At 42.9% G+C, this 17,029-nt stretch overlaps 1 protein-coding gene across 1 annotated transcript; it reads left to right on the top strand.

Moving 5' to 3' along the window:
- Positions 1-3,687: 3,687 nt before the first annotated feature.
- On the top strand, positions 3,688-15,132 carry CFAP20 (cilia and flagella associated protein 20). The gene is made up of 6 exons (XM_036897887.2): positions 3,688-4,031; positions 12,213-12,292; positions 12,953-13,064; positions 13,675-13,863; positions 14,197-14,307; positions 14,703-15,132. Exons 1-6 carry the CDS (start codon positions 3,948-3,950, stop codon positions 14,706-14,708), a joined length of 582 nt encoding a protein of 193 aa, XP_036753782.1. The 5' UTR covers positions 3,688-3,947; the 3' UTR covers positions 14,709-15,132.
- Positions 15,133-17,029: the final 1,897 nt, after the last annotated feature.

Here is a 17,029-nt window from a genome sequence, read left to right as displayed (position 1 = left end):
CCAGTTTAGAACTATTGTAAGTGATGTTGCTAAGAACATTCCTGTACATGTCTTCTAGAGACATAAGCATTTCTTTTTGGTACCCAGAATTAGAATTTCTCAGAGTTTACATATGTCTAGACTTCATAGATGTTGTCAAACAGTTTTTCAAGTTGGCTGTACCAATTCATACTCCCATCAAAAAGGCATGGATGTTCCATTTGCTTCACCATGTATTTTCCTGAAGACCAGATACAGTGAGCACCTTTCTATATGCTTATTGGTCATTTGGGTATTTTCTTTTATTCAGTGCCTGTTCAAGCCTTTTGTCATTTTTTTTCAAAATTGAATTTCCTGTTTTTCTTATTTGTGGGAGTTCTTTATATATTCTGGATAAAAGATTTTTTGCTTTCACACTGAAGGAAATAAAATGAAAAGGCAACATACTGAACAGCAGAAAATATTTGCAAATGATATATCCAATAAAGAGTTAATATCCAAAATACATAAAGAACTCATACAACTCACCACCAAGAAAACCCCCAAATAGTCTGATTAAAAAGTGGGCAGAAGACCTGAAAAGACATTTTCCCAAAGAAGACACACAGATGGTCAACAGACATATGAAAAGATGTTCAACATCACTAATCATCATCAAACAAAACCACAATGAGATATCACCTCATACTCATTGGAATTGGTAGTATGAAAAAAGACAAGAAATAACAAAAGTGTTGGTTAGGATGTGGAAAAAAGAGAACCCTCATGCCCTGTTGGTAGGAGTGTAAATTGGTGCAGCCACTATGGAAACCAGTATGAAGTTTCCTCCAAAAAATTAAAAATAGAAATACCATATGATTCAGTAATTCCACTTCTGGGTATTTATGTGAAGAAAACAAAAATATTAACTCAAAAAGATACATGTACTCCTATGTTTATTGCAGCATTTTTTACAATAACCAAAATAGGAAAGCAACCCTAAGTGTCCATCAATAGATGAATGGATAAAGAAGATGATATATATATCTTTATATAATGGAATATTACTCAGCCATAAAAAAGAATGAAATCTTGCAATTTACAACAATATAAATGGATCTATAGGGTGTTATGCTAAATGAAATAAGACAGAAAAAGACAAATACATATGATTTTACTTATATGTGGAAGCTAAAAAACAAAAAAACTAGAAATAGACACATAATACATTAGAATACATAAGTACAGAGAACAAAACTGGTGGTTGCCAGAGGGCAGGTGGGTTGGTGGGATGGGCAAGAAATGGGTGAAGGGATTAAGAGGTACAAACTTACAGTTATAAGTCTCAGGGATGAAAAGTACAGCATAGGAAATAATATTGTAATAACTTTGGTGACAGCTGGTAACTATACTTAGCATTATCTTGGTGTTTCATAACCTGAAATTAATATACTTCATGTCAACTATCCCTCAATTTAAAAACATACATTCATAGAGAAAAATATTTTTTTGTCTGATTTATATATTGCAAATACCTTCTCACAGTTTGTGGTTTAAGCCTTTTCACTCGATGTTGTCTTTTAATTGACAGACTTTAAAAATTGTAATGATGTCTAATTTATCAATATTTTCTTTAATGTTAGTGCATTCTGTGTCCTAAGAAATCTGTCTACCTCAAGGTCTTGAAGATATTGAGGTATTTTTTCCTTTTATTTTTTTGTTAAGCCGACCTCAATTTGGGGACAATTTTAGATTCACAGCAAAATTGAGAGGAAGGTACAGAGATTTCCTATACATCCCCTACCCCCACACATGCATGGCCCTCCCCCATTATCAACATCCCCCGAGTGGTCATTTGATGAACCTACACTGACACATCATAATCACCCCAAATCCATAGCTTACATCATGGTTCACAGTGTTGTACATTCTACAGTTTTGGTCAAATGTAAATTGATATATATCCATCATTATGGTATCATACAGAATATTTTCACTGTCTAAAAAATCCTCTGTGCTCTGCCTATTCATCTCTTCCCACACTCCACCCCTGGCAAGCACTGATCTTTTTATTGCCTCCATAGTTTGCCTTTTCCAGAATGTCATATAGTTAGAATCATACAGTATGCAGTCTTTTCAGACTAGCTCCTTTCGCTTAGTAAAGGATTTATGGTTCCTCCATGTCTTTTCATGGCTTGATAGCTCATTTCATTTTAGTGCTGAATAATATTTCATTGTCTGGGTGTAGCACCATTTATTTATCCATTCACCTACTGAAGGACATCTTGGTTGCTTCCAAGTTTTGGCAATTATGAATAAAGCTGTTATATAAACACCTACTGATATGGACCTAAGTTTTTAGCTTCTTTGGGTAAATACCAGGGAGTGGTATTGCTGGATCCTATGGTAAGAGTATGTTTAATTTTGTAAGGAATCTCCAAACTGTCTTCCAAAGGGGCTATCACATTTTGCATTCCCACTAGCAATGAATCAGAATTCCTGTTGCTCCACATCCTTACCAGTATTTGGTGGTGTCAGTGTTTTGTGGGACAGAATAAAAAAAAATCCTGCACATGATTAATAAGTGCATGTGAAAAATCTAATGTATGATCATTGTTTCTCCCCCTAGAATATTTTGAAGCATTTATTAACAATCAATAAATTGTCCACTGGCCTGAAGTACCTAAAGTATCCAGAAATCACCCAAATGTAATAGTTTCATATGAAAAGTTTTGACTTTGTGTATGTAAATAAGTAATTTTGTAAATTACTAAAGTAAAATTGTAAATTTCCCCATATGTTCTAGAAATTCTGGCTGGATTGTTCACAGGGTTGCTGTGAGGATTAAATGATTTAATAAAGCCTAAGGCACTTAGTATAGTGCCTGACATATAATAAATGCTCAATTGAACTTAGCCATCATTAGCTTTCAAAATGACGGCATTAACTGCAAACTCCTTTTCTGTCCCAGAATACCCAGCAAAGATCTGATCACAGAGTATAATATTTAAGTAGATGTTCAGTGAGTGAATGGTCTCCAATATTTGGGATTTCTTCAACACTTGAAATATCATGGCTTATTTTACCTTTCTAAAATGTTCCGAGTATTAACTGATTAAAAAAAAAAAAACCCAGCTGTTGAAACCAGCTTGTTTACTAACTATGCGTTTAAAGTGATACATTTTCCTCAGAATATAGCTTTGACTGTTTCCCACAAGTTAAGTGGTACATTCAGAGCGACCCTGTTAATAATTAAAACAATGATGCATATAAGGTGCTCAGCACAGTAAGTGCTCAATGTTGTTTGGCTGCTTTAAACTTACCCTGGACTCGGCCAACAAGCATTTATTTGGCATTCTCAGGATACCATGTAAGCACTTGCCTTGCTAAGTCAACTCCCCGGCCTTTTTCCACTTTCTTCTGCTAACTCCTCCTCACCCCTCAGGGGGCGGGGCCAGGTCTTCACGCCCGCTGACCCCACCCCCATCACGTTCCCATGACATCACGCAGGTGCTAAAACACGTTCTATAAGCTTCTGTCCCCCTCCGCTTTCTAAAAGCAACTCTGAGGCTACATGGAAAAAATAGTCCCTTGGCAACGGAGTTCTTTCTTAGAGGAGGCGGGATTAGGGCGGGGCTTGGGCGCGGAAGGAACAGGAAGTTCTTGAGCCCTGTAGCGGGATTGGACTCCGCGTTCTCAGGCTCAAGTGGGCGGAGGGATCCAGCTTAAGCGTCAGGAGGCCCACCGCCTCCATTTAAGGCTGGGAGATTGGCGCGAGTCGCAGTTGCTGTGGTTTCCGTCTAGAAGTGTCTTGTGGGTCACTGACTTAGGGTCTAAGTCCAAACCCAGCAGTTGGTGGCTGCCCACTGGGAGGCCGGGGGCTTAGCGTCCCGTCTTCGGACCAGGGCCGGTCCCCTGCTTTGCCTTCGCCACTTGGTACTCTTATTTAGGTCGGCACTTGCGCGGCTAAGGAGAAGGCCACGAGAGGGATGTTCAAAAACACGTTCCAGAGCGGCTTCCTGTCCATCCTCTACAGCATCGGCAGCAAGCCCCTGCAGATCTGGGACAAAAAGGTCAGGGGCTGAGCGCGGGGGCAGGACAGGGTGTAGGGACCGCGCCCCCTCCTCGTCTGGGGCCTGGGGGTCAGGTGGCAGCTGTGTCGAGTCCAGGGCTGGGAGAGGCCGGCCGGGGCTGCTGTACCCTGTTCCCCGTTTGTCGTGACTGAGGCGCGAGGTTGGGGAGACATGCGGGGTGGGTGTGGCAGGGGGTTAGGTACCCTATGGCCGTGATGTGACAGTGTCCCCTCGCTGCAGACTTGCCTTGGTCAGTCAATTCCTCTGAGCCTCGGTTTCCCCTAATATATTGTGGGGTTGATTGTTTCCATCTCATAGCATGAAAGGCATAAACTTACTTGAGGTTGCTTTGGGAAGGTACAGAGGAAAGGAACTGCTGTTCACTGATTTCACAAATAGTTACCGACATCCTGTTTTGTGCCAGGCACTGTGCTGGGCACCAGACACAGAGCCTTTGTTACTGGCACCCGGATAGATGGACAGCCAGGACGCAATTGTTTGGGTTTTATTGATTTGCTGTTCCCTTCCTCCCACTGGTCTCAAGCCAGAATCCCGTGGCCTTAGCACCTGCTCCACTGTGACTTGGGGGGTCTATACTGTGCCTTCAGTTCCTGATTTCTCCATTAGGAAACTTGCAAAATGGTGATAAAGCTTTGCCTGGATTAATAAGCTCAGAGACAAGTACAAGCCCCATTACCTTTATTCAGGCATCCTCCAGATGATACTTTCACCAACCCCAGCCCATGATGAGTAGGGGCCTGTGTCTTCTAGTCCATGAGTTGGTCTGCATTATATCACTTTGATATTTCATTTCTCATGCAAGTTCCAGGCAGTCAGCTGTACTCTTTTTCGATTGTAAGTTAAAATAAGCACCCTGTTTTGGAAGACAGGTGATTCCTCAGGAGAGAATGGAGAGAGGTGGTATGTTGAGTGGTGTTTTTATAGAGATGGATGTGGAATAATCAAAACTAGCCGTTGATTGGCAGTAAAGCGAAGACTTTTGGATTTCATCTCAGGACTACTCTACATCTTCCCTTATCCACAGATGAGAGTTTTGTGCTGTGTAGAGATTAGGAAACAACACAGACAGCCTTCTACCTGTCATCACTAGAGAATCCTGCATTCTGAAAGCAGCTTTAGGGATGGTGTGTTTTATGTCATTTTCATAAGATAGTGTTTTATACTGTTATTTTTATAAGATCATTCAAAGATCTAAGTAGAATGAGTTTGGACCTGATGCATATATGAAAAATCTGACCAGTTCTTTTTTTTCACAATGATTCTATCCACAAGTTAGAGCTAATGCCCAAGGTATTATATGGGAAAGCAGTGCCTTAATTTTTTCTCTACATTACTAAAGTTTTCACTTCCACAGTTTTGTGTTCACCATGGAATAAAACATTGTAAACTCTGAAATTGCACCTCTACAACGTGAACCTGAAGCGAGTGTATTTGGGAACTTTGTAAGGATGATGGCTTTCCAACTGTGACTTGACTTATTTATTGGCTGTCAGAAGGGATGGAGAGAGTGGCCCTGTGTGCCAGTTGCACTTGGGATTGTAACAGAAGTGTTAATATAAGGCTGTTGAAATAGAGAATAGGACTTGATCCAGGAGGAGAGGTTTTCAGAGCAGGTCAGAGAATTTACTAACACTGAAAGAATTCCAGTGGCAGAGAGGTCTCAACATTTCTGTTAGGTGAAACTTTTATCAGAGTTGCCCATTTTAACCCTTCTGGGCTTGATCATCTGTAGTGTGTTGTTTTTTTTCAATGCTGCTTTTTGGCTTGTCAACATGTTTACATTCAGAATATAAAAGCAAAGTAACCATGGTGCACTGTGTCCCTTAACTACACCACTAGAGGTCAGATGGTACCCTAATGACATAAACACATGTAAAAACATTGTTAGGTGGACTGGCAAGGTTACATGGAACAAAATTAAACAGTTTGGGAAAGGAAACCTTTAGAACACTCATTCTAAGCTAAATTTTCATAATAATAAAAGTTAATTATACATTTCTACTTTTCTTATTTAGGCTAGATTGAAAAGTGTTTAGCAGTGAATTGTTTTCCCCCAGTGCAAGGGAAGGAAAGGGAGGTAAATGGAAAGTTTGGGGCCAGATCCATAGGCTTTGTTGTATGTGTGCTTTTTCTCAGCTGTATTATAAAGTACTCAGAAAATGCTGGGAATTTAATCCAGTTGGGAAAATACTGGAAATTGATATACTTATCAAAGCTTTATTGAGCAACAGCGAAGTGACAGGCACTGTGTAGATTTGGGGAGATACAGTTAGAGAGCAGAAGACATGTTCTTTGCTCCCAAGAAATAAGGCAGAGTTGTAGTAAGAGCAAAATTTGATGGTGGGAGGGGACTGTTCATATTTTTCTAGAAATGTCCCAACCTTTGCCAGTAGGTTCATATTGCCTATGGTTCCTATTTTTAGTCATTATTTTGATTTCAGAAAACTTTACTACTCTTCCTGAGTTTATGGAGAGAGAGTTTCTGTAATTTGTTTTCTATAAAGAAGAATCTTGGAAAAATTAGATTTGGCTTCTGTTTAGGCTCTGCGTCTCCTTGTGAATATGAGGAGTGAATGGCATATACACAGTACCTGTGAATTTGCAAACCCCATTTTTGAGGGTGTGGTTACATTTGTAACACCTGTGTTCATCCAACGCTCTTTAAAGGTCGAAGCCCCTCCCCCTTAGCATCCACCAAATCTCAAACTTAAACACGTAATTTCATCGGGAGCTTAAGGCAAACATCCCCTGTGCTCCCATGGTACTCCCTCACACCTATAGCAGTTGCCGATTTATTGTGTATCTCCCACTAGACTCCAAGTCCCTTAAGGGGAAGAATAGTTGTTATCTTACCTTGAAACCCCAGTGCTAGAGTCTGATCGGACACCTTGGATTTTCATCCTGTATCTGTCCTGTGTCTTGTGCTGTGTCACTTGGGCACGTACTTAACTACTTAGTTTTCTCATCTTGTAATAATGCCACCTCCTCATGGTTATGGTGATTAAGTGAAGATGTATATAAACCGCCTAGCTACAGAGTTATGGCAGCCAGTACTAAATAGGGCAGGGAACTGAGGAATTTGCTCCAGAGTCAATAAGTTTGAAACTGAGCCCAGTGTTCAGGCGCCAAGGACTAGGAAGTATAGTATAAAACTTCTGAAATGAGAGTGATTTAGTCATTGTACCGTGGCTTTCTCAGTCCAGACCCTTAATGTGGCTCTAAGGCTACAAAGCACATGGTCTGGTGCTTGCTTAACTAGTTCTCCAGGTTTATATCCCCAGGGTCCCCCTCTTAGCAGTGACCTCCTGCAGAACTCAGAGAAGTCCTGTTGTCTCTCGCCTTCAGGCCTTTGGCCCTGCTGGGCCTGTGTGGGACCCACTGCTCCACCTCTTCATTAGTCTCTCGGTCACAGCTCAAAGGCACTTGGGTTAACTTAATTTATATCTACTTGCCCCTCCCAGGTTAATTTATATCCATTTAGAACCTCTACTTCCTTTTCATCACACTCATCACACTTGAAATTAGCTTCTTAAGATCGGTATTCCTGGCTAGACTGTAAGCTTCCTGATAGAAATGTTTGTAATTTTTCAAACCAAGAGTTTAGGAGAAATTCGCATTTCTTACTGTCCTTAACTTCTGGAACCAGTAAACAGTAAATTAATTAAAGGATTTTTGTTTAATTAAACATGACTTCTGATTTGTAAAGAAAATACCAAGAAGATCCATTCCCAGTTAACACCTGTGTAAAACACAATTTTCAGTTTTTACTGGTATCCTTAAAGTCTCCTGGATGAGAATGTTAATTCACACAGTGTCTCACCTTGTCTTTTGCTCAGCTACTGCTGATCTTCCCTACTCCCAAACTAAATACTAGAACCAGAGTCTTAGTGCTTGTTGCTGGATAGTATTTGGATCCCATTCCCTGTTCCTAATTTTTAAAATGAACAAACTGTCTCCAGAAAAATAACTTCCCATACCCTAGCTTTTAATTAGCAAACTTTGTTGGCACCTGTTAAACTGATGCACTGTCCAGTGGTAGAATTGAGAGTATTTGGTTATGAAGGAAGTAAAAGCTTTTTTTTTTTCGGACTTCCCCTGGGTCAGTCTGTGTTCTTCATTATTCCAAGTAGTAGCTTGTACCATAATTGGATGAAGGCGTGGGGTTGTTACTCTTGTCCTTTCAAGGGATTGTTAGGAAGAGACTGGTTAGCAGTGCACGTAATTGCCCTTACGTTAACTAAAGACTTGTTTGTGTAATCCCAGAGTTGTCTGTCTGCTGTCTGGAGAGTTCCCACTCAGAGTCGCAGAGGAAGAGAAGCCTTTGACCCACTGGAGCCTGCAAGGCAGGGGCCTTGGGTCAGAGCTATGCCCTGCTCTCCCCACAGAGGTCTCCCTCTGCCTGTTTTCTGACTTAGAGCCCAGCCCCTCGCCCAGGCTAGAAACTTTCTTGCTGAAATGGACAGCTCTAATGGCTTAATGTAAATTGGAACATGTGTTATTAAGACTAGGGTGCCAGGTGGCTGAGGGCTCAGCTGTCTGCCAGGATAACTGGGTGGAGCCAGAAAAATGAAAGGTGGGGGTAGGGAATGGATACAACTCGTGTTATTTTAAAGCTCTTGAAGAAATACAGAGCATTGGCCAGCTTCCTCCCTGTCCCCGTAGTATTTTTTTTTTTTTCCCCTCAGCTTGACCCTCCTCCCTGGAGCTTTCAGTGGAGGAAAAAAAAAAGTGTTTTTTATTTGTTGCCCCAGCAACCATTGAAAGCCTGGGAGAGTGTAAGAAGGGCTTGAAGGTCCCCCTTTTTGGTGTCTGCTGAAGCTGAAAACTATTCTAATTTAAAATTGCTAGTAATCTGGGTTCTGAAGCCCGTCAAGTATCTCTAGCTCATAGTTTGGCAAGGGCAGGGGTGTTCATGAAATTTTAAAATGTAAGATTGGCGTTATTTATGTGTTTTTTTGAGGAATAAAACACACACTGATAGTGAAAATATGTCATGAAATGAAAAACAATTAGTTAAACACAACTGGCACTTTCTATTTAGAGAGGGAAGTAAAATAAAACCTACTTTCATCATGAGCAATAAATGCTGACCAGTTCATTTTATCTTCATTTCAAAGCCAGGCCTGTCTAATGACCTCTGAACTGGAAGGAGCTAAGGAAAGGAAGTTGATACTTTTTAAGACCATGTATCTTGTTATACATGTTTGTCAGAAGCTGGACTGAGGAGGGGGTTGCTTCCTGGAAGACCTTTACGATTTATTGCAGTTGCAGCCAGATTGCCAGGGTGGCTGGGGGGCCTTGTCCACCCCCTTTTCCCTTTGATCCTAGTTTTAGAGCCTAGAGAGGCTTTGGGAAGTTCCGCACCCTTTAAGTGCTCCTGTCTCTGATAAATTCCTCCCCTCACCTACACCCCACTCTTTTCTTCCAGTGAGTTCATATTTGTAACCCTGTGGACTTAATAAAGGAGAAAAATCATAATTCACTAACAAATCAACTTGATTTGAGAGCTGTGGCAGCCTGTGATACAAGATTACTCGTGTTTTTCTTCCTTGAGGTGTGAGCTATGTCCCCTGGCAAAGTCCTGTTTAGCTTGTCTCACCACCAGCCAGGTTAAAACTCTGGAAGGACTTGTGGGCACTCCTTTGAAAAAGCTTCCTTTTTTCCTCTGAGTTCTCTTGTTTTAAGGGCCTTTAGTTGGTAAGAAGTCAGTTTGTGAGTATGGTTGTTGATGTGTTGCTGAAAGAAATTTCTCTTCAGGAAGTATGGCAAGTCCAGCTGCAAGTCAGCTCGCCTGTGGGGCCGAAGCGTCAGGACACACACAGCCTGCTTTGGCTGCTCTCTGCTCTCTTGGCTTCAGTATGCAGTGTAAGGCATTGCTTTCTCTTTAAAGGCCTGAAAGGACACATTTGCTGGAGTGAAGTCATCTGCTCTAAACTCTGAGATGGGCAGAAGGCAAGTTTTCTAACATTTCCTCCCTGTGGAATCTGGCTGGGCTTCGTGGGTGAGGCTCCTTGGTGACGCTGCTCTGAGAGGCCTTGGGGGTGCAGGCTTCTGGAGGTCCTGCTTTCAAACCGTGTTGGATAAATTGCAAGTTGTCTTCTAGCAATAGTAGTCCTTGGGCCCTATTTACTTAATCTTTTCAACAGTAACCATCTGTTTGTTGCCTTATGTACGTTTTTAAGGAAGAATGAACTTACAGAAAATAATTAGTAGTATGTCAAAAAATTAGTGTTTGCATCTTGGTGGAATACTGCCAGCTCTTATCATTGTGACTGTATCACGTTATTTGAAAATAATTTCTTGACTAATTCCTCCTTCACTAACAGGTCTGCTCTATTTTGCACAGCAGCTGTGGGCTAGCAAATAGAGAAGGAACACTGCCACTTTGGTTGAGAGCATTTATATGGGGAATGAGGTGGGCAGTGTTGGCATGTGCTGCAACCCAAGCCTTTGTGCTCTTAATCTCCCTTGGAAAGAGGCCCAGGATCCAAAGTAGGAGGCGTTGGGTGTCGCCAGCTTTGTTTGAGAAGTGCTTCAATGTGATGCTTGTGTCTTGAGAACCTAAGAAATGCTATACTGGCAGTGATCTAGGACCCATCCACCCAGCGTTCTGTCTCTGATAATGGGCACCAAAGGATGATTTGTGGGAAAGCATTCTTCATGCTGGCAGGCTCACTGGCTTTGTGACTTACCCCAGGATCTCTAGTGTCCTGTAATAGCTGGACACGTTATCCAGGAATTTTTTTAAAATCCTCTTGAATCTATTCATATGCGCCAACCCCTAGGGTGACAAGTTCCAGGAGTCAGCAAATATTTGAATGCTTAGTTCATGCCAGCATAGTACTAAGCATTGTAGAAGATACAAATGATGCTTAATACTAGATCCCTACCTACGCTTGGGTTTTTGAGGAGACAGGTTCAGTCGCATCTTGCAGAAAAGGATGGGCGGTATTGTCAGGTGTCACCTGGGGAACGCCAAGCATACCACAAGTGGATCAGTCACAGCAACAGCTCACAGAGACTGGTGTCTGAAAACAGAATGCCATATTGTTAATAATCTATGTTGGGAAAATACAGCTACGACACAGGCTTGACACTGTGTTCTCTCCGTGTATGCAAGTCTAATGGCAAGCCGAATGGTTGAGTCCTTGACTACGGCAGCTCAATGTAGCCATTTTCACTATTCTTGTTGTAGAAAAAGACCACATGCTTGTCTCTCTGATGCATTCTGTCCTCAGCCTGGTTGATCTTTTTCAACAGTCCAGCCGTGCCTCAAAAGTGCTTTGCATATCTCTACTCTGTCCACATTAGGTGCGTAAGAGTTTAACATTTGAAGATAATCATGTTTTCCTAAATATTTTGAGAGCACAGATCCATATTGAATTCTTCCCCATCATATACCTCTTTACGTATGTAATGAACAATAGAGAACAAATGTAGGATGAAGGACTAAATTATGTAGTCTAGGTTACATGAACCAGAAAGACATCAGAGAGAAGAGAGACCAGTGTGAGCTGAAAATGTTAAAGAAGGCTTCTGTGTGGCACAGGTGGGACTTGAATTTGTACTTGAGAAAGTGGATACTTAGGGGAAAGAAGGGACACGAAGTAGGAGTAAGGCTGGAGGAGTAATGCTTTCATTTTTGACTGCCAGCCTCCTTTTCAGTGGTACGCAGCATTTGGCCTTTCTGGTCAGAGAAGTAGGGAGCAGTGGGGAGCTGGTGGTTAATCCTGACTCTCCTGGGATTTGTCATAGGTACTCCCCAGGGGTCAATGCCCACATCTGTAAAGTGGAAACATTTTTTTACCGCCTACCTTGTGATTTCTGTTGTGGTTAGGATTAAGTGAGAGAATGCATGTTCCTAGTGCATAGCAGGCACCCAGTAAATGTTAGCTGAATCTGAATTCAGTTGATTTCTTTGGGAAGAAATCTATCCTGCTTTACAGATTGCCCAGCTACCTGCAGTTCCTGTGGTGGCTGATGGGACCGTGTACAGAGGGAATGGCGTGGCTCACTTACCTGTAGCTTCAACATGCTGTCACATCTATGATAAACTTGTGGGTTTGGTTTTCTTTAAATGGTCCCATTCAGCCTCCGAAATCTTGACAAAGTTGTTGCCAAGTATTTCAGTACTAACCAGTTCAATTTTCTTCCTTGTAGGTGCGGAATGGCCACATCAAAAGAATCACTGATAATGATATTCAGTCCCTGGTGCTAGAGATTGAAGGGACAAATGTCAGGTAGGTTACCGCTCTGTCCCCCCAAAGATACTCTCTGCCAGGGCAGCACTGGTCACTGCAGAGAGGTGACTAGCACAGACGCAGTCAGCCTGCCGGGTGTGCATCCAGCTGTGCTCCTCAGCGCTTACCCTGGGCAACTTACTTACCCTTGGCTTCCTCATCTATAAAACAGGGATAATAACAGTACATGGGCTGGGCGGGGTCATGGTGAAGATTAAGCAAGTGAATGTGTGTAGAAAGAACACTTTAAAACCTGCGTAGCACATAGTAAGTGCTATGTAAATATTAGCTATTATGATTAATATTTAATTAAGGTGGGGGGAGTCGGTGTTGCACGGATCATGCAGTGGGTGGCCAGTGTGGTTTCAGTCCCACAGTGCTCTTAGTTTTGGTTTTCTGTCCTTTGGTGGTTCTCTTGGATCACAATTGAATCTTCTTTCACTGAAGGAACTTTCCCAGAGCAACTGGTATGGCTTTGTTTCCTAGTCCAGCATTTTGTAAAGCATCAGCTGACTTAAGAGTTGAGGGAATCATTGGATGATGTATCTGGATCTTTTAGATCTGCCTGCCAGTGTAGCCTCTTGGACTAAGTGTGTTTGCTGTTTACACCACAAAGGAAAAAATAGGTATTGTGTTTATTGGTATTTCTTCTCTCTACAGCACTACATATATCACATGTCCTGCAGACCCAAAGAAGACATTGGGAATTAAACTTCCCTTCCTTGTCATGATTATCAAAAACCTGAAGAAATATTTTACCTTCGAGGTACAGGTAAATATGTGCTTATGAATTTGTATGCCCTTAGTTTTACCAAAAAGGTATCCTGTCAACTTAGAGGAGAAAGGTAGCCCTAGGAAAGTATCTTTATCCTTCTGTATATATTCTTCCCTGTCTCTGCTGTATACTTAATGCAGCCATTAGTATTGTGATATAAATTTGGTTCTAGTAATCAAAATTGAATGCCAAGTTTTTAAAGGAGCCGTGAGCATCTAGAAAATAATCAGTTGGTACCAGATTTCAAAGCTTGAGGGTGAGAATAGTGTCCCTTTGGGGAGTAACTATTTGTTACTGGGTTATTGTTGGTCTCTATTCTAGTATTTTCGATTTTTCAAATGGAAGAATGTTTATGAAATCATTCTATGGTCTGAGAACCTGACCATAGAGTGTGTCTTATGTCATAAGCAGTTGGTTTTGTCTTGGCAACAGACGACATAAACTTGCTACTTCCGGGCCATCTGCATCCAGTGTATCTGGTCTGTTTATTCTCCCTTGGGTCTCAGCCTTGGGAAACTGGGCTGTGGGAATTCGGATCTTTGTTTTCCTAAGGTTGCTTGCTTCTTCTAAGATGGAGTTAATGTGACTCTTTTTCTATATTTCATAGGTACTAGATGACAAAAATGTGCGTCGGCGGTTTCGGGCAAGCAACTACCAGAGCACCACCCGGGTGAAGCCATTCATCTGCACCATGCCCATGCGGCTGGACGATGGCTGGAACCAGATTCAGTTCAACCTGTCAGACTTCACTCGGCGGGCATATGGCACAAATTACATTGAGACCCTAAGAGTGCAGGTACTGGCTCCTTTCCAGATGGGAGGAAGATGTGCTTTGCCTGTTACTGGCTTGTGGCCCATGTGATGGGACAGTGTGGATTTCTGGCTGAAGTTCCCAAGTCACTGTCCAGGGGGTTTTGGCCTCAAATTGGTCCAGGACATATTCAGGAGTCTGCTCAGATATGGTGGGAGAATATAAGAAGCAAAATCTCCCTCTTGCCAGAAAATACCCCTAAGCTAAGCCGAGGAAATTCCAAAGATCTGAAGCTTTGATAGCATTGTGAGAAGGGTCTCTAGGAAGAGAGGAAAAACAATCATGTTTTGCCTCCTAAAATAAGTCTTGCACCCACAGATCCACGCAAACTGTCGCATCCGACGGGTTTACTTCTCAGACAGACTCTACTCAGAAGATGAACTGCCAGCAGAGTTCAAACTGTATCTTCCAGTTCAGAACAAGGCAAAGGTAAGCTGGCCTTCCTCAGACAGTGAGGTGGGGGAGCGGCGTCGCTGGAACGCGTTCTGTTCTGAGAGTTCAGCTGCAGAGCCTGTCTGTGGATGTGGAGTAGGGAGTGCCTTTTCCTCTGCCCCTTCTGAGGGCATCCTGCTGCTTCCTGCTCACAGGCTCTCCTGAGTGTCTTCCATCTCTGTCAGCCCCAAATTACCATCAGCTCAGCAGTCCCCTCTGCCGCAGTGCTGGGTGCTTACATGCCTTCCTGCTGCTGACACGTATGCATTTCCCCACAGCCCAGTGTCCCTTCAAGTATCATCAGAGGTAGGGGCTCAGTGGCCCTGACATCTGTTTTCTAATAACTTAAACTGATGCCTCTTTTCTGTTTGTTTTTTTTCCCCTCCCTCTAGCAATAACTGGAGTGCAACTCAAGGGATAGACCCTGGGCCTGACTCTTAGTTTTAAAAGGAAATTATCTGGAGGACAATGCAAAAAATAAATATTTATGTTAGTTTGCTGTGCTGTGCTGCTTTTATCTACTATGTGGTCCCTTTACGTGGACACCGGTGACCGTGCCACAGTCGCATTGTAGGTACAGTGGGGGCTACGTGCCCTTTGATGTGTGAGTGCTGGAGTTTATCCTGCTGCCTGCCCCAGCATGTGGGGAGACACGTTTACCCCGAACTTTCAGAATTGAAGATGTCTCTCATAAGGCAGTTTCAGACCAATATTTCTTCCTATAGTTTGCTCTTTGTTTTATATGTCATCAAAATATGTGTATATGCTGTGTAATACTCATGATCTGGAAATGAATAAAATTTTACAGTCTTGGTTTGTAAATTTGTTCTTAGTTTGTGTCTTTTTTAATGGTGGCGTTTCTCTTTCCTTTGTGATATGAAATTGGAACTCTTTCCAGAGAATATCCCATACATTTATGTTGTGAAATAGCTTTCAGTAAGCATTTAGAGAATAAGACAGATCTTTGAATACTGATTTGGAATGACATCAAGGTACACTAAATGGAAAAAGATATGAACAGTGTATGACCAGTAGAACTGTCTCACTAGGGGCTGGGTCCCAAGTTGAGCTTAGATGACTGCGTGTGGTCCAGATTACTCTTAAGACACCTTGGGATAGTGTCATATTGGAGCCTACATGCACTTTCTTAGCAGTCAGCACATCTCGTGCCCCTCAGCTTTGGAACAGAGCACCATTTCCTTATTTGAGCCCTAGATGAAGTACTCGTCTTGAATTTAGGGACGTACAGGAAACATATTTCTTTAAACACAGGAATCACATGAGAGAAGAGAAACCTATCACTTTTCTTCCCACTCATACTTATCCTCAGGCATACACTTGGTGGTGGAATGACCCTGGCACAAGTAGTTAAATTTACAAAACTTAAAACACTATATGATGTAACTTCACCATGTGTAACATTTCAGGGGAGAAAGCAACCTGGGGTCAGAGAAGAGCATAGATCTACCTGACAATCCTGAAGGATACAGAAGAACTAGTACATCTGGAGAGAGTGGTTATTTTGTTCATTTGTATTCTGGGTTTTGTACTAACAAATGATGTTTTTTTGAAAGGTAATATTTATGTAATAGAAACTCAAAGTCAAAAAAGAACAAAAGGCTATCCTGGATATTGTGCTCTCCCCAGATGCTCCCTCTGGATTTGGTTCCCTTCCCCAGGGATGAGGCCAGAATTGTGGGCACCGGCCATTTTGACTTTATTAGAGGTAAAAACACAGCACTGAATTCGTCCTGACTGTTGTTGCCTTCTGAGAAGTTCAGTGGCAAGAAGCATTGTTCTCTTGGTCCTTCACCTCCAGAGCACGTGACCAGATCTCGGGAAGGGCAGGGGTGGGCAGGGGCTGCAGGAGGTGGAAGCGTGGATGGAAAGCTGCTCCACGGCTGCCTACACAGCACACTGAGTTGTTACCCCTCACAGGGTCGAGTGCCTGCACTTAGGCACTCATCAGGATGACCCTGCCCTCCTTCCTGCTAGCAGCCGGACTGCAGCCGCCTCTCCCGTGCGTGCCCACTCCCCTCGGAGTCACCATTGGGTCAGCATCACAGAGCACCCATCAGCCCCGCGACGGTGCCTGCTCCTCCAGGGCCAGCCCCAGTCCCGTCTGGGTGTTGTCCCGTTTCTCTATCCCTAAACATATTAGTGTTCCCATTGTCAGATTCGTGTGCCTGTCCCCAGAGGCTTCAGGATTACAGTAGGAATGCTCAGAAACAGGCAAGGACTTCAACAGAGCCCCTTGTCTTGCCGCTGTATAGTGAAATCTTCCCTCCGATCTGGAGTCGTTTGTGGGATGAAAGATGCTTTTGTGGAGGCAAGAAATCCCAGTTAACTTTTCATCTGTCTGTGGTGCCAGGACATCAGTGACGTGCTCCTGGAAGTCCCAAGAAATACAGTAACGTACTCTCCTCGGCACAGAGCCCTGTTCACCCTGAGGCACTTGCCAGACTATGTATGGGGATTACCTCACCACCCTCCTGGGGGTGGAAGGCAGCAGCTGTCAACTTCCCAGATGCTTCACATAACCATCCGAGAGGAAGTGAGGGGGTGTTGAGGATGATGGGGGTATTATCTAAGCTGGACCCAGGCCAGTGTGGCTAGTGGCACCAACGACTACAGCCCCTTGCTCTCAGCTTTCCAGCTCACCGGGAAGACAGCTAGTTGTGAGACCCGAGGAAGGAGGAAAGAAAGGACGGGCTAGGGG

This window comes from Manis pentadactyla, chromosome 15, assembly GCF_030020395.1.
Source record: "Manis pentadactyla isolate mManPen7 chromosome 15, mManPen7.hap1, whole genome shotgun sequence".
NCBI classification, from domain to species: domain Eukaryota; kingdom Metazoa; phylum Chordata; class Mammalia; order Pholidota; family Manidae; genus Manis; species Manis pentadactyla.
Note: the sequence above shows the minus strand (reverse complement) of the source record. Positions and strands in the feature narration are given on the sequence as shown.